Source organism: Schistocerca nitens, chromosome 4 (assembly GCF_023898315.1).
Source record: "Schistocerca nitens isolate TAMUIC-IGC-003100 chromosome 4, iqSchNite1.1, whole genome shotgun sequence".
NCBI classification, from domain to species: Eukaryota; Metazoa; Arthropoda; class Insecta; order Orthoptera; family Acrididae; genus Schistocerca; species Schistocerca nitens.
Genome location: NC_064617.1, coordinates 22,846,012 through 22,869,409, shown reverse-complemented (window position 1 = coordinate 22,869,409; position 23,398 = coordinate 22,846,012). Strand labels below are relative to the sequence as shown.

Genomic DNA, 23,398 nt, shown 5'->3' with positions numbered 1-23,398 from the left:
ACTGTCAGGATCCAAGAAGCCGTCCAAGGGCAGAAGGATGAGTACCTCTCCATAGAGTTACATCCAGGTCCCAGACAAGCATCCAAGGGCAGGAGAATGGGTACCACTCCATAGAGTTACGTCCAGGGCCAAGAAAGGCATCCAAGTGCAGAAAGCTGACTACCGGGGCCAAAGGTCATCGAAGGTCAGTAGTCTGAGTTCCACTCTGAAGCATTATTTCCAGGGGCCAGAGGACATACAAGGGCAGAACGGTGAGTATTACTCAACAATAGTACAGAAATTGGAAGACATCCAAGAGCAGAAGGTTGAATACCATTGGAACATGTTACTTACTGTCAAAGGGAAGCGGGTCGGTACCGGTTTGGTGGTTTTTCTGAATTAGCGGAGCCAGCTGTTCGTGAAAATTTTAACGGGCTCCTCGTCTAGGCCCTGAAGGCCCAAGGGATGTCGACCGGCCTCCGCGTCGTCCTCTGCCATGCAGGGGCGTGTGGCCAGCACTCCACTCTCAGAGCGGCCTCTGCAGATCTTGGAGCTGCTACTGCTCGGTCAGACCGCTCCTCTGTTGGCGTCACACTGCCGAGTGCACCCCGTCCAGTCCCCCAGCGAAGGAAAATCCTTGGCAGCACCGGGAATCGAACACAGGTCCTCCGCGTGGCAGCCGACTACAATGACCACTCAGTTATGGAGACAGACTTAAGAAAATTACAGAACTTAAAGTGAAGAAGTCCACATAATAAAACTTGTCTTGTTAGTATCTATGGTAAGGATTAAACAGTACTTTGATTCCAACACTTTGCAAGAACACTGTGCCAAACAGATTCACTGGCATGCAGGTTGAGCACGTGGTCAGCAGGGATGGCGGTAATGGAACAGTTTGAAGCCCATCAACTGTGACTTCATAAGAGACTGTTGATAGTCATACGTATAATCTAATGCGAAGTCCTACAATAAAATAAACGAGAAAAAAATTGCCTAATAAATAAAGTAATGACCAAAAGCATCGGTTTTGAGAAACCATCTCGCACTATTCTAACAGGATATCCTGAAAGCCACAGATCAAGGCAATGAGATGGATGCAGTATTTCTTGACACCCAAAAAACATTCGTCTCTATAGCACACCAACGTTTATTAACAAAAGGACGATTATGTCAGGTACCAAACTATGAGCGGGGTGCGGAGGGTACCCGAAAAAAAACAGAATAACTGAGCCGTGTGTGGCTCGTGTTCCGGCCATCATGTATTTTACACCCAGTTTTTAACGTACTTCCACCCCACCACGTAAATTTTAATTACTACTGTCACTGAGTTGCTGCTTTGCCTGACCATGACCGGCGCTAGCAGTCTGTATCGATATATCCCCTCTCGTAGTATCTTTGCTCGACTACTATTACCTCCCGGTCGTTGTCTGTCGTAAAGGAGTTCGGCCTGCCAGTCAGTTGGAACGTGTCTGGAGCGCAGTCGGGACCTGCCAGTCGGGGAGTTGTAATGCGGCACTAGTGCAGTCGGGTTGGAGCAGTGAGCTCTGCGTCGACATGGCTCGCCCGACCATTGCCACCACGCGTCACTTGAGCCGGGCCACGGTCTTCGTGGATCGTCGGTCGGTCGTTCTTTTTGGCTCGCGGATCGTTCATGAGTCGACTGTGTGTGTGTGTGTGTGTGTGTGTGTGTGTGTGTGTGTGTGTGTGTGTGAGTGTGTGCGCGCGCGCGCGCGCGCGCGCGCACATCGACTCCCAATTTGTCTTCGTGCGTGCTTAGTTACTGTTGGGTATCGTTCAGGTCTTCGTGCAAGTGTTTCTGGGGTTGTGTGTGTAGTTGCCGTTATTTCCACTGATGACTATTTTAGATGTTGTCGGCATTCTGAGAGGAGTCGGTCGGTTGCTGCGGACCAGGGAGGGTATCTCCGCGCAGTGCAGTCGGTTGAGTCTGCTGGCAGTCTCTGTGCAGTGTCAGAGCGTGTGTGGAACTGTCCGATCACTACGAGCTTTGTGATTCACCGACCCAGGACGTCAAAGTTGAGTAGTGGTTTTAACTATCCAAGCCATGTCCATTGATGTGTGGTTCGTTTCGGTGGTTCGCTGTTGGGGAGGTTTTCCTGTGAGCAACACAGAGTGTTTCTATTGCTGAAATTTAGCCGCCATGCGGTGCAATTAGCTATATTGGTTGACTACAATTCAAGTGCACCAGCGGAATTTTCTGCCTTGGGGCCGGTAGTGTTTTGGTTACCTGGCCTGGCCACCAATGTAATTTTAAGCAGCGTACTCACCCGTTGCCGCTGTCCGACATGGTGCATAGTTTTGACAGCTAATACATATTTCATTGTGGATAATCACATTCATAACATTTGTGTTTGAGTTCTCATGTACCGATTGGTGGCAAGCAAGTCGTTCTGTCGGTCGGTCCGTGGCTGTCCCCTTGTTGGGTTCTGACGGATCGAGTGTAGTTGGGCTCACCACCTGTCTCGCCTAAGTGAACGAGAGCGGACTGACCTCCCTGGAGGTTTCTGAGTGCCGTTTTCTTTATTGTCCTTCTCACCGGTGTTTGTCTGTTTATAGTCTATCATAGCCAATGATTAAAAAATTCTTGCTTTTACTGAATTTTATGTATTTTTGAATTTTGGAAACTCAATTGTGGGCCTTCAGCCACTTAAATTCTTATTTAAAAAAAACATTACGGCCTTTTGTCTTTGAAAGGTTATGGTAATTTATTTTAAAATCTTGAAAAATTATATTGTGGGTCTTCAACTGTTTGCATTGCATCGTGTTTATGTTTGTCTATTCATCCTTGCCTTGAAGCTCTCAGCCTCGCTGTGCCATTGCAATTTTAACTGCATGTTTTTACCACTTGAGATTTATCTTGTTGCTTTAATATTTCTTGTTTGGAGGCCTTCAGCCGTGAAATAATTGCCTTTTTTAAACTCGTAGTCTAAAGGTTCGGCTATGTGCCATTTTGGTTTCAAGGTGTTATTAAATTACAATGAATTACAATTTTTAGTGAACCTGACCGACACCTTATTTGGCCCTTTCCACAATCCTAATCACCTGTTCTGCCCAGCTGGTTTAGCGGGCTTTTCAATAACATTACCGTGCGCGGAGATTGTGTAGTGCGCATTTCTACCGCTAGGTGTATACAGCGCCACTCATTGCCAGTTCAGTGCCACCTGGATTGTTCTGTTCATCTGTAGTGATTGTTTTTGCTAGAGCTGTTTTATTCTTGTTTCGTTTTTTATGACGGCAAGTCTAATTGAACAACGTGCAGCTCTGAAATTTTGTTTACTACTCGGCAAAAATGCTGCTGAAACTATTTTAATGTTGAAAACAGCTTACCAACGTGACGCTATGTGGGAAAAACTCAAATGTACGAGTGGTTTGCTCGGTTTGTAAATGGCGACATATCGCCTGGTGACAAACCTCGTTCTGGACGTGCATCAACTGCCAGAATCGACGAAAATATTGAAAAAATTCGAGAGCTTGTGCTCACAGACTATCGACAAACAATTGATCACTGTCTGAAAATAGTGGGTTATCCTGGAGCTCGGGTCAGCGAATTTTAACGGAAGATTTGGGAATGAAAAGGGTCGCTGCCAAATTTGTTCCTTGGATTCTTTCTGACAGTCAAAAGGATTGTCGAGCTGAGACACGTCTTGCTTTGAAACAACAGCTTCAAACTGATCCAGATTTTCTGTCAAAGGTGATGAGTCATGGTGCTGTGGTTACGACCCAGAAACAAAGCTACAGTCAAGCCAATAGTAAACGTCATCATCACCCCGCCCAAAAAAATGTCGTCAAGTCAAATCAAACATCAAAACAATGCTGATTTGCTGTTTTCATGCCAAAGGTATACTTCACTCAGAGTTTGCTCCCCTAGGTCAGACTGTCAATGAGATCTTTTATTTGGAATTTTAAGGAGATTGCACAACAGTGTTCGTGAAAAAAGACCCTATTTGTGGCAGACAGGAGACTGGTTCTTCCACCACGACAACGCACCTGCACACACAGCCATCTCTCTAAAAATGGCATGGTTCCCAGCCCCAGGCACCTTACTCTCCTGATGTTGTTCCGTGCGACTTTTTCTTATTTCCACGCACGAAAAGAGGCATGAAAGGTCACCGATTTGATAACATAGAAGAAGTCAAGGAATAAACGAGTGAGGAGCTATCAGCCCTTTCTAAAGATGATAACAAAAATGTTTCGAACAGTGGAAACACTGGCAGGACAAATGTATTAGCTGTAATGGAGAGTATTTTGAAGGGGATTAGGTTGTTTTGTAAACAATAAGTAAATAAATAACTTTTTAAAAAATTCCGGTTTTTTGCCCCCCCCCCCCCCCCCCCTGTATATCTGTGACAGACGAGGATTTCTCTGTAGGCAGTAGCAGCATGTTATCGTCGACGAAGCCTCATCGACTTAAATAAAAGTTTCAGATGTGCAGAAGAGAAGTGTATTTGAGACCACTGCTGAGTATATTGGGTATTAATCACTACACGAATATGAACCTTAGACAATATGCAGTTATCGCTCAATCTAAAAAAAAAAAAAAAAAAAGCAACGAAAATATACCGTTCGATCGTTATAAGGTTTCTAAGAGTTTCAAAGATAGAAAAGTGGCTTCAAATGTGCACAAATATAATATTAATCACAAAATGCAAAAAAGTAGTGTCGTATGGCAACAATCTCCAGAAAGAACGGGGACATGGGGGGGGGGGGGGGGGGGATTCTGGACTACAGAATTTTCACTCATGTATCGAGTGGATAATATAATAATTTAGTTCACGTATCGAAACTGCTCTGTGGACTTCCATGACTACAATTCCAGTTGATCATCTGTAGAATCTATAAACTCTTACAAATTCTTGGGTGCAACAATTTTTGGGGATATGGAATGGAACAATCAGATAGTGTCAGTCGTAGGTAAAGCAAGTGACAGACTTCTTTTCGTTGGTAGGATGCTGGGAAAATGCAATCAGTCTACAATTGGGGCAGCTTACAGCAGACCTGTGCGACCCATCGGAGAATATTGCTGAAGTGCGTGCGACCCATACCAGATGGGACTAGCATGGGATATTGATGTATACGGAGAAGGGCAGCAGGTTTGTTTGACTTACAGGTGAGCTTCTGCATCTGGTACGTCTACGTACATATTCCGCAGTCCACCGTACGGTGGGTGGCGGAGACTGGTTTCCTGTTGCACTCGCAAATAGACGAGAGAAAATCGACTGTCTATATGCCTCCGTAGGAGCGCTAATTTCTCTTATTTTATCTTCGTGGTCTTTACGCGAATTTAATCTCTCTGCAGTCAGCTTCAAATTCCCGGATCCCTAAATTTTCTCAATAGCTTTCCTCGCAAAGAACGTCGCATTCCCTCCAGGGATTCCCATTTGAGTTACCGAAGCGTTTACAAAATACTTACGTGTTGTTCGAAGTAACCGGTGACAAATATAGCAGCCCACCTCTGAATTGCTTCAGTCTCTTCGTTTAATCCGACCTGGTGCGGATCCCAAATGCTCGAGCAGTTATCACGAACGGGTCGTCTTCTTACGCACCTACATTAACTTACATTTTTCTACATTTGGAGCTGGCCATTCATCGCACCAGCTGCAACTTTCGTCTAAATCTTCTTGTATCCTCCTACAGTCTCTCAACGACTACAGCTCCCCGTACACCGCAGCATCATCAGAAAACAACCGCAGGTTGCTGCTTACCCTGTCCGCCAAATTGTTCATGAATATGGAAAATAAAAGCGGTCGTAGTAGACTGAAGATACCCTTGCCTCTGACGAACACTCGCCGTCAGGGACAACGCGCTGCGTTCTGTTGCTTAAGAAATCTTCGAGCCACTCTCATATCTGGGAATCCGTTCCATTTCGTTAACAGTCTGCATTGGGGCGATGTCAAATACTTTTCGGAGATCTAGAAAAATGGAATCTGCCTGTTACACCTCATACATAGTTCGCAGGATACCTTGCGAGAAAAAGGCAAGCTGAGTTTCTTGTGAGCGATGTTTTATAAAACCTTGCTGACTCGTGCACATAAGATTTTCCGTCTCGAGGAAATTTATTATATTCGAACTGAGAATATTTTAAAGAATTCTGCAGCAAATCGTTGTTAAGTATATTAGCTTGTAATTTGGCGGGTCCGTTCTTTTACCCATCTTATATACAGGACTCACATGCGCTTTTTCCTAGCCACTCGGTTCTTTGCGCTGGGTGAGAGATTCGCGATAAATGCAAGCTAAGTAAGCGGCCAATGCCGAGGAGTACTCTTCGTGAAACCGAACAGATTCCATCCGTACCTGGCGATTTACTTGTTTGCAACATTTTCAGTTGTTTTTCTACGCCAGGCATTCCTTTTACTATGTCCTCCATACAGGAGTCTGTGCGATGGTCTAACGATGGTATTTTTGTACAGTTCTCCTGCGTGAACGATTTCTTAAACGCGAAATTTAAAACTCGGGCTTTCTCTTTGCTATCTTCTATTCCCACACCAGACTAGTCAACGAGTGACTGGCTAGAAGTCTTAGACCCGCTTAGCGATTTTACGTAGAACCATAATTTTTTTGGGTTCTCTGCAGGATCTTTTGCTGACGTATGAGGGGGTAGTTGTACGTTTCGCTCATCGATCTTTTTACAGACGCACGAATTTCCAGTAACTTTAACCTGTCGTCATATGCGCACTCTCTTTTGAACCGAGAGAGCGACAGCATTTGCTTCCTTAGCATTTTCCGAATTTCGTTGTTAAACCTCGGTGGGTCTTTTCCGTCCTTAACCCACTTGTTAGGCACATACTTCTCGACAGCAAGATTTACAATCCATTTAAAGTTCGCCCATAGTTCCTCTGTGTCCATCATAATGGAACTAAATGATGTCAAATCATTGTCTAAGCGGGATGCTAACAACTGCTTATCTGCTCTTACTCGCAAAAATACTGAAAAATCTGAGTTGACAGACACCGGAAGATAGATGGCAGCTCTCCCACGAAAACAAAGCTTCCAAAAACCGTATTAAGTGAGGAGTCTGGCAACATTGCTCTCATAAGAATCATAAAGACGGGTTCAGACTAATTACCGTGTACACAGAGGCACTTAAGCAAATATTCTTTCTGCTCTCCATACACGTATGAAATCGGAAGGAACCTTAATACATGCTTCCGCGGAAAGTACACTCTACTATGGGCTTTACAGTGTTTTGCAGAGTTTATATGAAAATGTAAACTTAAATATGGTTTTCGTCGTACTCATACTGTGTCGGCGTACACCAACTTGTAATGTGCCTCGTCGGCCCAGACGAACCTGTTGCCGTTTTCCGAATGTGTCCACTGCCTTGTCACACTTAAATGTCCATCCCATGTCCGACGTCACCCTGACGGCCAGTATAAGCTCTTACGCCATCCGAGTCACGTGACGCGCTGCAAACTGCACAGAAAAATTTGCCACCACCCTCCAGAATCGTCTAAACTTTTTATTTAATCAGAGACCTCTTTCTCAGTAGTCTTTTGGGAAGGAAAATCCCGACAGTTTTTCACTGGTTCTGCCAGTGACGGAGAAAATCGGTACTAGTTGAAATATATTCATTTGTCTCCGAGTGCTGCCAACATTAACCTGTCCCCAGACGCTAAATATTACTTAGAATGATATTGAAGTTCTCCAGTAATTTTAGATAAATGGACAGTACACAGTTTGTAGGTAAAACTAGTATGTGAACTTGTCAACAAATGAGGTGATTTCCGTTCCGATACACGTGTCAATTAAGAGGAACATATTTCCACGCGTACTGTCCCTACTTTCGTGTAAGTACTAAACACGTGTAATGGTGGCAGCACTGTGAGCAGGAGCCGGCGACGCTGTTCCCGCACCGCTTCCCTCTCCGCGGCATCCAAAACGCGGGACACGCGACAGCCACAGAGCGAAGAGTCAACTTATCGTGGCCAAACTGTAGCCACACATGTAGTAGGGGTAAAACTAAGTGTGAATTCTCAGTGCATTCAGGAGGAAGCAGTGCGTATCCAGTCGTGAAAGGGACATTCGGCTTCTGTACAGTGCTAAGTTTGTAGACGTATGTGCGTTTGAAGTTCGTTTCAACCACAGACCTAGTAACCATTGTGACTTAATAGCAAGAAGGGTTTTCAGAGAAGGGAGTTTCCCATCGAACTGGCCTTCGGCGCAGCGACGCCATTCAGACATTCAGCCGCTACCACCAGACATCAATTCAAATGGTTCAAATGGCTCTGAGCACTATGCGACTTAACTTCTGAGGTGATCAGTCTCCTAGAACTTAGAACTACTTAAACCTAACTAACCTAAGGACATCACACGCATCCATGCCCGAGGCAGGATTCGAACCTGCGACCGTAGCGGTCGCGCGGTTCCAGACTGTAGCCCCTAGAACCGACCAGACATAAATTATTGCATAAGATCTGCCTCGTAGTGGTTGCCTGAAGCCAACCATAACATCAGCTGATGAATGCTGCTTACAAACCGTGGAGAACGCTACACAACTGAGCACAGCATTCTTGGAGGCTGCTGCGAGGTATGTGTCAACTTGGGCAGTACACTGTTACGTCCACGTGATCAATTTGGCAGAGCCGTGGTTTGTGAAGAACTGGACTAGCAAATATCTACAGTGTGATGTGTATCAGAGTCGTCAAAGACTTTTCGCCAACGAGTGCTGGGTTTGTCTGACAATGGACGGTCGTTGTATGGAAGAATGGAGGCAGGCAGGCAGGCAGCAGTGCGCCTGTCCGGCATGCAGTGCCACGAGTTCAGCAGTCATGTTTTGTGCTGGCACCATGTATAACAAATGTCGGCCACCTGTCATCACTATCGAGGACAATTTGAGATATGTACAGTATCAGGACAGGATGATTGAACTCATCATCCATCCCTGCAACTAAAGTTTGGGCATTGGTGTTTGTCTCTCAGAACGACAGTGCACAAGCCGGCCGCGGTGCCCGAGCGGCTCTAGGCGCTTCAGTCCGAAACCGCGCGACTGCTACGGTCGTAGGTTCGCATCCTGCCTCGGGCATGGATGTGTGTGATGTCCTTAGGTTAGTTAGGTTTAAGTAGTTCTAAGTTCTAGGGGACTGATGACCTCATATGTTAAGTCCCACAGTGCACAGAGCCATTTGAACCATTTGACAATGCACGAGCACAGCATGCCCACGTCGTGAACGCCATCCTGCAGTAGCCAGGAATAGCCTGAATGCAGTGACCTGCGTATCTGCTAGCATCGACACAACTGAGCATGTTTGGGTCCCGTGGAAACGCCGCCAGAATTCTCCTTACGCACTGGATGGCCTCAGTAAGACCGCCGTTGACGAGTGAGGCGGTCTCGAGCAGTGATGACCATCCTGTGGATACTATGCCAACAAAGATCCAAGCACATTACACTGCACAGGGTCGAACAACAAGCAAGAAACAGCCACAGGTCGCCGCGCGGGATTAGCCGAGCGGTCTCGGCGCTGCAGTCATGGACTGTGCGGCTGTGTAAGCTTAGGGACTGATGACCTTAGCAGTTAAGTCCCATAAGATTTCACACACATTTGAACATTTGAACAGGCACAGGTCGTTCCAGTTCCCATGAGACGGGAGATGGGTAGACAACCTTTCGCCACCTGAAGGGAGTAGGACGTCAAACGTGCCGACTTGGAACAGGAGAGGCATCACAGGACATTTTAATTTCCAGTGTCTATACTTTTACAAATAAATTCATAAAACTTTGTCAGCATTACCAAGAAGGATTAAGGATTCACACTCATTGCAGTGGAAGTTTGAAAACATAACAAAATAACTTTTTTTGCGTGTGAACTTTCATCATTTTTTCACTTACTGATGGCAGCATTTGTTGCTATAGGTACACTTTTCTTCATAAGTTACAGAGATTCTTCGATGAATTTCGCACAGCATACATACCATACTTACAGGTGTATGAAACTCTAGAATTTACTTAATTTATGAAAAAAACGAATGATCTGTTGTATTTTAAACTTCATGCTTAGAAAAAACACAAATTTTGTAGTTAATTACCTCAATTTTTACCACAGTTTTTAATAGATTTGGAAAATTCTAGAGTTTCATACACCTTTAAGTATGGTTTGTATGCCGTGCAAAATTCATCGAACCACCTCTCTTACTTATGAAGAGAAGTGTACCTATAGCAACAAATGCTGGCATCAGTAAGTGAAAAAAATGATGAAATTTCACATGTAAAAAAAGGTATTTTGCTACGTTTTTGAACTTCCACTGCGATGAGTGAGAGTTCTCAATCCTTCCTGGTCATAGTGACAAAGTTTTATGAATTTATTTGTAAAAGTATAGACAGTGGAAATTAAAATGTCCTGTGGTGACTCCCCTGCTCCAAGTCGGCCCGTTTGACGCCCTACCCCCCTTAATTCCAAAGAATGTGTTCTAATCAACTTTGTCAAAAGCTGTCTCTAAATCTACAAATGCTGCCGAGGGGGAGTGGGAGGGGGAGGAATCGTGCACTTCCATTCTCACAACTTTATAGGCATTTCAAGCACCCGCTTGAACAAATATTTCTTAACTATAACAATAAAATCTTTCTGTATGATATATCAGTTATCAGTATGTATTGCCAACTACAAGGGTTCCATTTAGAAGCTTTCTTACAAATATACAGTTAACTCTTCGGTATGCCGCTAATTCTGCAGCATTTTCTGAAATTTAATGTAGCTGCGTAATCCTTCCTTGCAGGCGAGCCTGGCCGCGACGGAATGCCTGGAATACCTGGAAATCCTGGACCACCAGGACCTCCTGGAAACCCCGAGTTCTCCAGTTTTGATGTAAGTTGTATTATATATTACGAGCACAGTTGTGGTTTCTAAATCGAGAAAGAATAACTGAAATTGCATCACCACTTCGGTTTCGCACGTCTTATTTGTTTTTGTTCTTACATGCTGCATTTCAGCCTAGTTGGAAACCAAGAGCTGTCTTCAAGGTAAGACGAGTAAATATGCCTTGATGCAAATGGCTTCCCTTATACTAATTCTTTTCCCTTTCCTTGTTGCAATTGGCTATCACATTTTGCAAGTGCTCCATCCAGCTCTTACAATATTGATGCCTGGAGTGGGTTCTAAATGTGAACAAACCACCTTTCCTTGAAGACTAACTCAGTTTACTGACGCACAAATTCCACAGAGAACAGTGGAAAAAAAGGGAGTTCTCTAACTATAAATTTTTGAACGGAATAACCAAAACCACACAAATGATTATAAATACGTTCGTACACGATATCGTCTGACTTGCTATTAAATAGGGATTCTTGGCTTTTAGAAGCGAATATGTTGTCCCGGACACAAGTTTTCATCACATTCACAATTGATATCATACGTTTCATAAGAAAACATTGTTACTGTCGTCAGGCACCAAGGAATTTTACTAAGGCTTCTTTTAATTAAATTGTCGCTAGTTTGTTGTCCAGTTGCGAGGGTCTCTTTTAGTTTCAGATCATAGAATAATTTAGTCAGTATCAGTCTTAGTACCGTCAACAGTATTTTGTATTCATTGATGACTGAAGATGAAGACCTGTGTCACGCACTCCAAGTAAATTAAGATTATGGGTATATACATATAACCTTTACTGTAACATAATCATGGAAAAACAGTACTGCTGACATCGCAAATGACTATTGATAAGAGCCCGTACAATGTCTACCGCGTCCGCCTATATCGTACGCCAGAAAGTGGTAGCACCATTACGAAGTAACAATATGGATAACTTGAAAGAGTAAAGTTGTAAGTTTATTTTTCAACAACATTCACTTCACATACACTCCACGTGGGAAACACGTGGGAATTTACAAACGCCGACGCGGTAATCGAACTCTTGCCACACACGAGCCACACTGTCTTCCGAATCTGTGGCTTTTGTTCGTTCAATCCTCCTTTTCAATTTCACGACATCGCCTGGAAGAGGAGAGACGTAAACAACGTCCTTTACACAACCCCATAAAAACAATTCATAAAGGTGACGTAGGAGCCCTTTTTAGCACACATTGGTCTGTTAGCTCCAACATGACCAATCATACACCTGCATAGTACTGTGTTCAGATATGCCCCAACATCACAGTGAAAATGTGGCGTACACCATCTAACAGAAGGACAAAATTCTCTGAGCCAGTTTGTAACAATGGCATTACCCAATTCTGCAACATTTGAAGGAAGGACTCTCCAGTAACAATTTGTTCTTTAATGAAGAAAGGCCCATAAAGTTTCCTGTGAGACATGGCACAAAAAACATTGACCTACGGAGAATCTCTCTCATGTTCAACAACGTTTTGCGGGTTTTCTGTTCCACAAATCTTACAGTTGTGGCTGTTTACTTTCCCACTTGTATGAAATGTTGCCTCGTACGAAGAAATCATCGAATTCACAACACTATTGTCTCCGACCTGCAATGACCAGCAAAACTCGAATAGCTGGTCTTTGTCTTTAGGATATAACTTTTGCACTACCTGTAGTCTTTATGGTTTCATGTTTAATATTTTTACGCAAAACACGCCACACGGCCGTTGTTGACATTTCCAACTCACGTGAAACTCACTTTAGAGATTTTGCCGGACTCTATGTGGAAGCTTCTCCAACTCGTTCAATGTCATTTGCTTTCGCACCTGGCCAACCACTTCTCTTGTCACACAAACATCCAGACTGAACGGACTTTACATGTGAACTGCAAATTGCTTTCCTGGATGGCGCTGTCTTCCCATTCTTCATCCTAAATTTTCGTTGGACACCCGATGCATCCTTTGTTTTGTCAAAGTTTAGCACACACAAATCATCCTCAGCTCCAGAAAGCGCCATCTTCATTATGATGCCTCCTAGCGACCATATAATAAACACATCAAAAAATGGTTTGCATCACCCCGGTTCCCAGAACTCCTGAAGACAGACGTTGACTGTGGATATTGTATCACAGACGCAGTCCCATTGACTGTTCAGAGATGTCTTTAAACCCACCCAAAGATGTAAACAACCATCCAGGAGCACCGCCCATTAAACGGAGGAGGTCCGACAGCCGATCGGTTCCAGTCATTCCACCAGAAAGGAGGTACACGGCTCGTATTGTCTGTAGTTCAACGATGCTTAGACGGTCAATACTGCCAGGCCAGGAAGGGCTCTCAACAAGGGATGTGGCCAGGCGTCTGGGAGTGAACCAAAGCGATGTTATTCGGACGTGGAGGAGATACAGAGAGATGACCGCTAACTACGGACGAACCCTGACAGCAACGCAACCATGTTGAATAACGCTTTTTGTGCAGCCACAGGACGTCGCGTTATGACTCAAACTGTGCGCAGTAGGCTGCATGATGCGCAACTTCACTACCGACGTCCATGGCGAGGTCCATCTTTGCGTCCACGACACCACGCAGTGCGGTACAGATGGGCCCAACAATATGCTGAATGGACAGCTCAGGATTGGCATCACGTTCTCTTCACCGATGAGTGTCGCATATGCCTTCAACCAGACAATCGTCCGAGACGTGTTTGGAGGCAAGCCGGTCAGGCTGAACGCCTTAGACACACTGTCCAGCGAGTGCAGCAAGATGGAGGTTCCCTGCGGTTTTGGAGTGGCATTATGTGGGGTCGACGAACGCCGCTGGTGGTCATGGAAGGCGCCATAACGGCTGTACGAATGTGAATGCCATCCTCCGACCTATAGTGCAACCATATCGGCAGCATATAGGCGAGGCATTCGTCTTCATGGACGACAATTCGCGCCCCCATCGTGCACATCTTGTGAATGACTTCCCTCATGATAACGACATCGCGCGACTAGAGTAGCCAGCGTGTCCTCCAGACATGAACCTTATCGAACATGCTTGGGATAGATTGAAAAGGGCTGTTTATGGACGACGTGACCCACCAACCACACTAAGGGATCCACGTCGTATCGCCGTTGGGGAATGGGACATTCTGGACCAACAGTGCCTTGCTGAACTTGTGGATAGTCTGCCACGACGAATACAGGCGTGTATCAATGCAAGAGGACGTGCTATTGGGTATTAGAGGTACCGGTTTGTACAGAAATCCGGACCACCACCTCTGAAGGTCTCGTTGTATGATGGTACAACATGTAATATGTGGTTTTTGTGAGCAATAAAAAGGGTGGAAATGCTATTTGTGTTGATACCTATTCCAATTTTCTGTACAGGTTCCGGAACTCTTGGAACCGAGGTGATGCAAACTTTTTTTTGTGTGTATATAGACCTACACATCACATCTACAGTGAGGAAAAAACGTACAAGTTCATTCTTTCAAATTATATATATTGCTACTCATTCGGGTACAATAAATATTTTTAAATGGTTTAGGACTTCTGAAACATGCTGTATACATTTTCATAGTTTTTGATAACTTGAGAAGTTTTGTTGCGTTTGATACGCTTGTCTGTATTTGCGTAAAATACGAAATTCTTTACATGATGTCTCTGAAACATTCCAAAACTGGTAAAAGCGTACCACTTTTCCTTTCCCGTTGATCTATGAACACAGTTATCTATATTTGATTTTCATATAAATGGAAAAACATACGAAGTAAAAACGTTGTATTTATGACAGTATATAATACACACTCACGCTGCGAGATGATGGTAGTAGGAATACTTGAATCGATACAAATCCAATTGCATCAGCCGGTATTGACTCATTTTTGTCGCTACCACCGGTAAATAGGTGACAACATAAAGTTCAAAGAATCTGTATCAGCGAAAGCAGAAGCAACAAACAACACGCAGTGTTATCAGTCAATGAAATTTTCTGCGTAACTGTGTCTGAAATCATATCGGTTATTCTACCTGAGGTATTTACAAGAATCAACAACGAAACGAAATACGGCGTTCAACGATGTCTACTACGATGCTATAGCAGTCGGTTTATTCGCTCATTAAGGTACTACACGCATAATACAGCTTGGTCCTTTGACAGGGAATGTTGGCAGGAACACGCGCGTAATCTTACGTTTCAATCATCTCACTCAGACTCGAATTATACTAGGTAGTAGTAGCAGCAGCAGGAGCTTCATTCATCCGTAGAACTCTTTTTACAAGGATATAGGACATGTCAAAGTATTTACAAATTTAGATCAATTTAAAATAAGGTAATTCGTATACACATATATTTACAGACTTCTAGTAAGAGACAACCATTAGATTTACTCCTGGTATACAATACTTTTTTTTAGAAATAACTTATTTAATAATGTAATGCCACATTGTTCACTCTTATCTCACTATCCGTCACTGCACACACTATACAACATTTTTTCAAAACACTTCAGTCACCACACACACACACACACACACACACACACACACACACACACACACACGCGCGCGCACACACACTCTGGTGATCTCTGGGCCATTTTCTGTACCGCAACTTCCCATTTGCTATCCTGAAAAACTGAGTCAGCATCCCTCCATAATGAGTGAGATGTTGAGCTCAGAAAGAGGAAGAGGTGTTAGTATTGTGCCATGCATAGCTTGGGGGTAAGTATTTCGAGAAAGGAAAAAAACATAAAGTGAAGGTATTATGTGGAATGTTGGATGGTTTATAATCATTATTATTATTCTTATTATTATTTGGATAACATTTTGTATCAAACCCCTACTCTGTTTTAGCTAAGTAATCCTTCAATGTATAAAATGTATTGCATAACTTTTTAGCTGCCTTTTTAAATAAGTGTATTTTTGCAATTTCTTCAATCTCTTTTGGTAATTTAATGTACAGTTTCATTCCTTGGTAGAAAATGCTGTTTTGAGTTTTATGTTTATTTTTTCTTGGTAAATGTAAGTTGAGTCTATCTCTTGTAGCATGGTCATGGACAGAGATGTTTGTGCAGTAATTACAAATGTTATTTTTGGAGTGTCTAACTGACTGGTAAATGTATTCACATGGAGCAGATAAAATCCCCAGTGTTCTGAACAGATCGTTACAATGAACTCGACTAGTATTTTTGGTTATTATTCTTATGGCTCTTTTCTGGAGTGTGAAAATTGTCTTCATATTTTGTGCATTTGTCCCCTAAAAAAGAATACCATAGCTAAGAGTTGAGTGTACATATGAATAATATATGACTAAAAGACACTGCATGTTACACACTGAGGATAGTATTCTAAGGGCATAACATGCTGATGACATTCTGTTTGCAAGTACCTTTGTGTGTTCACACCACTTCAACTGAGAATCAATATTCATTCCTAGAAATTTTGCATTTGTTACACAGTCTATAGAGGTGCCATCTACATTTAATTTAAAATCATCATTTTTCCTCTTCAAACTGAAATTCATGGCATTTGTTTTCTTTATGTTCAATGTCACTTATTTACTTATTGACTAATCATAAACTTCCTTGAGAGTTTCATTTGCTTTCTTGGCAAGGAACCCTCTTGTTTTCTCAGTGACTACAATATTGCTGTCATCAGTGAAGGGGATTTTTCCACTGGGAGTAACACTGCTGGGAAAGTCATTGATGTATATCAGGAGCAGTATTGGTCCTAATATGCTACCTTGCGGAACCCCTATATTAAAGTATTTTGTTTCTGATAAGTGTTTTACTAAATGTTTGGATCCATTTGAAGTATGTTTTATCTCTACTCTTTGTACCCTATCTCATGCAAACACAAATTGCACACACATCTGCAGTCTCAGAGAGCTAAAACTACACTTCGAGCAGCAGCACCAGTGCATGATGGGACTGGCAACTGGGTGGGGGTAAGGAGGTGGCTGGGGCGGAGAGGGGGAGGGATAGTATGGTGGGAGTGGCGGACAGTGAAGTGTTGCCGTTTAGACGGAGGGTAGGAGAGAAGGTGCGGAGTGGGGAGGGGGTAAGTAGCGGAAAGGAAAGAAATAAAAATAAATTAAAAGTGTGGGTGTGGTAGTGAAATGACGGCTGTGTAGTGCTGGAATGGAAACAGGGAGGGGGCTAGATGGGTGAGGACAGTGACTAACAGAGGTTGAGACCAGGAGCGTTAAGGGACCGTAGGATGTATTGCAGGGAAAGGTGGGAAGGATCCATACGGCATAGGCTGTGAAGCAGTCATTGAGATGAGAGGTATCATGTTTGGCAGCATGTTCAGCAACAGGGTGGTCCACTTGTTTTTTGGCCTCAGTTTGTCGGTGGCCGTTCATGTGGACAGACAGCTTATTGGTTGTCATGCCTACATAGAATGCAGCACAGAGGTTGCAGCTTAGCTTGTAAATCACATGACTGGTTTCACAGGTAACCCTGCATTTGATGGGATAGGTGATGTTAGTGACCGGACTGGAGTAGGTGGTGGTAGGAGGATGTATGGGACAGGTCTTGCATCTAGATCTATTACAGGGGTACGAGCCATGAGGTGAGGGTTTGGGAGCAGGGGTTGTGTAAGGATGAACGAGTATATTGTGTAGGTTTGGTGGACGGCAGAATACCACGGTAGGAGGGGTGGGAAGGATAGTGGGTAGGACAATTCTCATTTCAGGGCACGACGAGAGGTAATCAAAACCCTGGTGGAGAATGTATTTCAGTTGCTCCAGTCCCAGACGGTACTGAGTTATGAGGGGAATGCTCCTCTGTGGCCGGACTGTGTGACTTTGGGAGGTGGTAGGAGACTGGAAAGATAAGGCACGAGAGATTTGTTTTTGTTCAAGGATGGGAGGATAATTACGGTCCGCGAAGGCTTCAGTGAGACCCTTAGTATGTTTAGAGAAGGACTGCTCGTCATTCCAGATGCGACTACCATGGGTGGCTAGGCTGTAAGGAAAGGACTTCTTGGTATGAAATGGGTGGCAGCTGTCGAAGTGGAGGTATTGCTGGTGGTTAGTAGGTTTGATATGGACAGAGGTACTGATTTAGTCGTCTCTGATGTAGTCATCTCATCAACATCTAGGAAGGTGGCTTGATTGGTTGAGTTGGACCAGGTGAAGCAAATGGGAGAGAAGTTGTTGAGGTTCTGGATGCATGTGAATAAGGTGTCCTCACCTTCAATCCAGATAGCAAAGATGTCATCAATGAATATGAACCAGGTGAGGGGTTTAGGATTCTGGGTTTTTAGGAAGGATTCCTCTAGATGGCCCATGAATACGTTAGCATAGGATGGTGCCATGTGGGTGCCTATAGCCAACTGTGGATTTGTTTGTAGGTAATGCCTTCAAAGGAGAAGTAATTGTGGGTGAGGATATAGTTGGTCATGAAGACTAGGAAGGAGGTTGTCGGTCTGGAATCCATAGGTCATCTGGAAAGGTAGTGTTCGATAGCAGTAAGGCCATGGGCATTAGGAATGTTAGTGTACAGGGACGTGGCATCAATAGTGACGAGCAGGGCACCGTGTGGTAAAGGGAAAGGAACTCTGGAGAGTCGGTCGAGGAAATGGTTGGCATCTTTTATATAGGAGGATAGGTTCCGGGTAATAGGTTGAAGGTGTTGGTCTATGAGAGCAGAGATTCTCTCAGTGGGGGCACAGTAACCCCAGACACAATGGGGCGTCCTGGGTGGTTGGATATCTGGTCTTTAGGAAGCATGTAGAAGGTGGGAGTGCAGGGAATGGAGGGGTAAGTAGAGAGATGGACTCTGGGGAGAGGTACTGGGATGGGCCTAAGGATTTGAGTAGTGACTGAGATCCTGCTGGATTTCTGGAATGGGATCACTGTGGCATGGTTTGTAGGTGGAAGTATCTGACAGCTGATCGAGTCCTGCCATGTAATCCTTGTAGTTCAAAACAACAGTGGTGGAGTCTTTGTCTGCAGATAGGATTATAAGATCGGGATCAGTTTTTAGATGGTGGACTGCGGTTCTTTCTGCCGATGTAAGGTTAGTATGAATGTTGAGTGATTTTGGGAATGATGGTGAGGCAAGGTTCAAGGATAAGAAATTCTGGAAAGTTAACAGGGGTTGGTTTAGAGGCAATGGGAGTGGGTCATGGTTGGATGGAGGAGTGAAATGAGTTAGGCAAGGTTCGATATTGGTCTTTGCTTGAGTCTGATTGGTCGGATTGGTGGTGAAAAAGTGTTTCCACTGCAGGGACCTGGAGAGAAGGTCTTTAACTTGTCCTACATGGTTGAATTTGGGAGTGGCGCAAAAGGTGAAGCCTTTGGAAAGGAGTGATATTTCTTTGGGACTAAGGCTTCTGGATGAAAGGTTCATGACTGTGTTGCGAGTCTGATTAGGTTTTGGGTTCTGTGTGGTGGTGGGAGGGAGTTTTGGAGGGTGGGGTAAGTGTAGTAAGTAGGTCTGCGAGACAGGGTTTGTCAGCTATGAGGGGGCGGGGGGGGGGGGGGGGAGGTTTGGAGGTTGTTGTAGAAGTGGTGGACAGTGGTACTCCGAGGCGGTAGTAGGAAGTGAGCAGAATGGAGAGCTTTTTGAGGTGGCGTTGTGCATGTTGCTCAAGTTCCTGCAGGGCAAGAGTTTCAATGTGTGTTATGGGTTCCAGGAATTTGGGATTACAAAGCAGTAGAATTCTGTGGATGGAGAGAAGGTACTGCAGGGAGGATTGGGCTTGGTTGATATGGTTTTGCAGAACTATGTTGGTGAGGGCTAAGGATTGGCAGAATCTGAACAGGTGGAGCTCATTGTGGAAGGAGGGGTGGCAACACTCACAGTATAGTTTCATCTCTCTGAGACTGCAGAGCCGGCTGGAGTGGCCGAACGGTTCTAGGCGCTACAGTCTGGAACCGCGCGACCGCTGCGGTCGCAGGTTCGAATCCTACCTCGGGCATGGATGTGTGTGATGTCCTTAGGTTTGTTAGGTTTAAGTAGTTCCAAGTTCTAGGGGACTGATGACCTTAGAAGTTAAGTCCCATAGTGCTCAGAGCCATTTACGTTGTGTTTGTGTGAACATGTGTGTAAGTGTGTATATGTGTGTCTACTGCTGACAAAGGTCTCAATGGCCGAAAGCTATGAGTGTGTGAATCTTTTTATTGTGCCTATCGCGACTCAGCACCTCCGCTATATGGTCAGTAGCAATTTTCCTTCTCTGGTATTGTTACATTCCATCGTGGATTTTCCATTGTTCGATCTTTGTAACCTATCTGTTAGATATGATCGAAACCAGTCATTAGCTACCCCTCTTATTGCTAAAGCTTCTAATTTATTTAATAGAATTTTGTGATCGACTGTATCAAAGGCCTTAGAAAGATCCAAAAATATGCCTGTGACACACTCATCTTTATCAAGAGCATCAAGTACAACTTTTGTGAATTCTACTATGGCTGACTCCGTGTTTTTGCCACTTCGGAAACCAAACTGTGATTCGCTTTATTCAGGTAATTCATTAATCTGTCTTTCATAATTGCTTCTATTATTTTTGAGAACGCTGACAGCAGGGAAATGAGCCGGTAATTTTATCTGTCCTCTGCATTACCTTTCTTAAGCAAAGTTACAACCCTTGCCTGTTTTAACTGCTCTGGAAATGTCCCTGATGTGAAGGATTCATTTATTATATTTGTTAAGGGGCCTTGTATAATCCCTGTACATTTTATTTTGATTCCTGATAGATGTCGTTTGTAGGCTTGTAGTTTAGGGAATGGTTCAATGCCTGACTTTACTGTTGTTATTCGACAGAGATGGTCTGATAGTCTGAGATCTTTTACAGCTACATCACATTTTTCCCTGTCCATGTTTGTGGCCCCATGGATATTACTGATGAAGTCATTGTTGTAACCCTTGTTGCACTACTGACCAATAGGCACATGCCAAAACTTTGGAGGATGTTTATGAAGGTGCTGCTGGATTCATTTATGATGTTAGTGTTGATGTTAATGTCCCCATTCAGAATTGTGTTGACCTTTGTACTTGAGACTTTATCTAGAACTTCTGTTAACTTATTGAAAAAAGTGTCCACACTACCACTGGGAGATCTGTACATACACAAAATGGTTAAGTTCTTGGTGATGTCAAGCCCTGTTAATTCAATAGCTGATATTTCAAAGTGTTTGTCTTCACTTACGGTACTGAGGTCATCTCTTGATTTGAACTGTGTTCCTTTTCTGATATAAATGAATGATCCTCCACCCCTTGAAGTAGTTCTGCAGTAAGAGTTTGCCTTTTCATGCAATGATAATACTACATAATGGAGCATGGAGAAAGTGGTGGAAAACTAAAAATGACAAAGACCATAAAAGATATATAGAGGAAAAGAAGAAGTGCAAAGAAATAGTGGAAACAGAAAAGAAAAAGGCATGGGAAGAGCTTACAAAAAAACTTGAAGATGTGAAGAGCAATAAGAAAATGTTCTATAAAATGATGAAAAATAAAAGGAAGGCTTCTGAACTACCAATAAAGATGGAAACAGAGGACGGTACCGTGATTGAAGATCCAGGGAATAAAAGATCTCTGGAAAGAACATTTTAGGAAACTGTTAAACGCTGAGGAGCAGGTACACGAGGGAACAACAAATAATGGAGAAATTGAGAGAAGTTGGGAAGCAGAATTAGGACAAACTACACTGGAAAATGGAAATACCTGTGAAGAAGATGAATGGGGAGGATGCCCCAGGACCTGATGAAGTATCAGTGGACATGATAAGAGCAGCAGGTCCAATGGGAATGCAGTGGCTGTATAGAGTACTATCAAGTGTGTGGCGAAATAGTACAATACCTGACGATTGGAGGAGACATTGTTCCCATCTTCAAAAAAGGCAATAAAAGACTTTTTAAAAACTACAGAAGAAAAACCCTTATGAGCCATACACCCAAGATTTTTGAAAGAATTTTACTAAATCGAATAAGTGAAAAGATGGGAAAGGAGCCGAGTGAAGAACAGCATGGGTTTAGGAAAGGAAGGAGCATGATCAACCTGATATTTTCTATCCGTTAACTGATGGAAAAAAGTTGGGAGTATAACAAAAGGGTAATAATTGTTTTTATAGACATAGAAAAGGTTAACAGGGAAAAATTCTGGGAAGAAATGAAGAAGATAGATATAGAAGATGGATACATTAATGTAATAAAGACAATGTACAGAGGACACAATTGTAGAATTAGAACACCATTGGGGAACTCTACATACTTCGCAATAAGACAAGGACTTAAGCAAGGAAATATTCTATCTCCTGCACTTTTTAATGTTGTGATGGAGGGAATGAATAGGGCAGTTAAAGTTATAGTAAAAGAAAAAGACAAAAAGTTGATTTTTGCAGATGATATGGTAATATGGGGTGATAAAGGAGTAGATATACAGTTACAACTTGATGCGTGGAACGAAATAATGAAAAGGTATGGATTAAAAATAAATAAAGATAAGAGTGAAGTAATGGTATTTGGAGGAGAGAAAGGGATCAACAGAAATGGAGAACCACTCAAAATGGTAGAAAGTTTCACTTATTTAGGGAGTGAAATATCTTGGGATGGAAGAATAACTAACTAAATTAATAGGAGGTTACAGAAGGGAGGCAATTTCTACCAAACAATAAAACACCTGATTTGATATAGGAAGTTTCAGAAAAAGCAAAACTACTAGTGTATAAGAATTAGGACTTCAGTATTGTCACCTATGGTGGAGAAACATGGACAATGGCAGAAAGGGACTAGAGCAGACTGCAAGCAGGGGGAATGAAATTTCTCAGAGCAGTTAAGGGAAAAACAAGAATGGACAGAGTAAGGAATGTAGAGATTAGAAAGGACCTTAAACAAGAAAGTATGAGAGAAGAAATTGAAAAAAAGGGATTAAGATGATATGGGCATGTTAAGAGGATGCATGGGCAGAGACTCCCCAAAATTATGGAAGAACTAAAGATGGATGAGAAATGACCTAGAGGGCGCCCAAGAACATGGTGGAAAATGGTAGTGGGAATATCTGTGGAAAGGAGAGGTGTGACCTGGCAGCAAGTGGAGGAAGGAAAGTGGTGGGAGGACCGAGCCAAATGGAGAGGACTCGTCAGCACCCAGACCCGGCAGTAGCTGGAGTGGGATCCAGGTATAGATAGAGATAGATATAGATAATATTACATGTTGGATTTCTGTGTCTCTACACCAGTTCTTGGTACTACAAACTACTGTGCAGTTCAAAGATTGAAGCTCAACTTCTAATAGTTGTATTTTGTTTTTTATTGATTGCATGTTTTGATGGAGGATTGTTAAGTCTGTGAAATGCACTATGTTACTCTTTCAATGGTTTGTTTTTCTTTGTGACATCAGGTATATGTGATATTTGAGGTCTTAAAATCTGTCTTGTGAGTGATTGTTTCAGTATTTTCTAAAGTTCTGGAGATACTCTTTGGGCAGGGGAACCTGTTGTCTGGATTTATCCTAGGAAAGACCTACTTTTCCTACCTATGACAAAAGGTATTTGACCATGTGTGGCCCGAGATCCACCCCCTATACTTTCATGAATCAGCTGTTCCAATCTTCCCTTCCCAGTCCTGTTTAGGTGTAGGCCATGCCTAGTGGAACCCCATCTGCTGATAGTCCCGACG

At 43.3% G+C, this 23,398-nt stretch overlaps 1 protein-coding gene across 1 annotated transcript in view; it reads left to right on the top strand.

The window, feature by feature from the left end:
- The window catches only part of LOC126251896 (collagen alpha-1(I) chain-like), a 1,054,386-nt gene that overhangs the window by 819,869 nt on the left and 211,119 nt on the right, over positions 1-23,398 (top strand). Inside the window, exons 10-11 of the mRNA XM_049952611.1 lie at positions 10,705-10,793; positions 10,919-10,948. Coding sequence (XP_049808568.1) covers positions 10,705-10,793; positions 10,919-10,948 — 119 coding nt within the window. The remainder of the gene's footprint in view (positions 1-10,704; positions 10,794-10,918; positions 10,949-23,398) is intronic.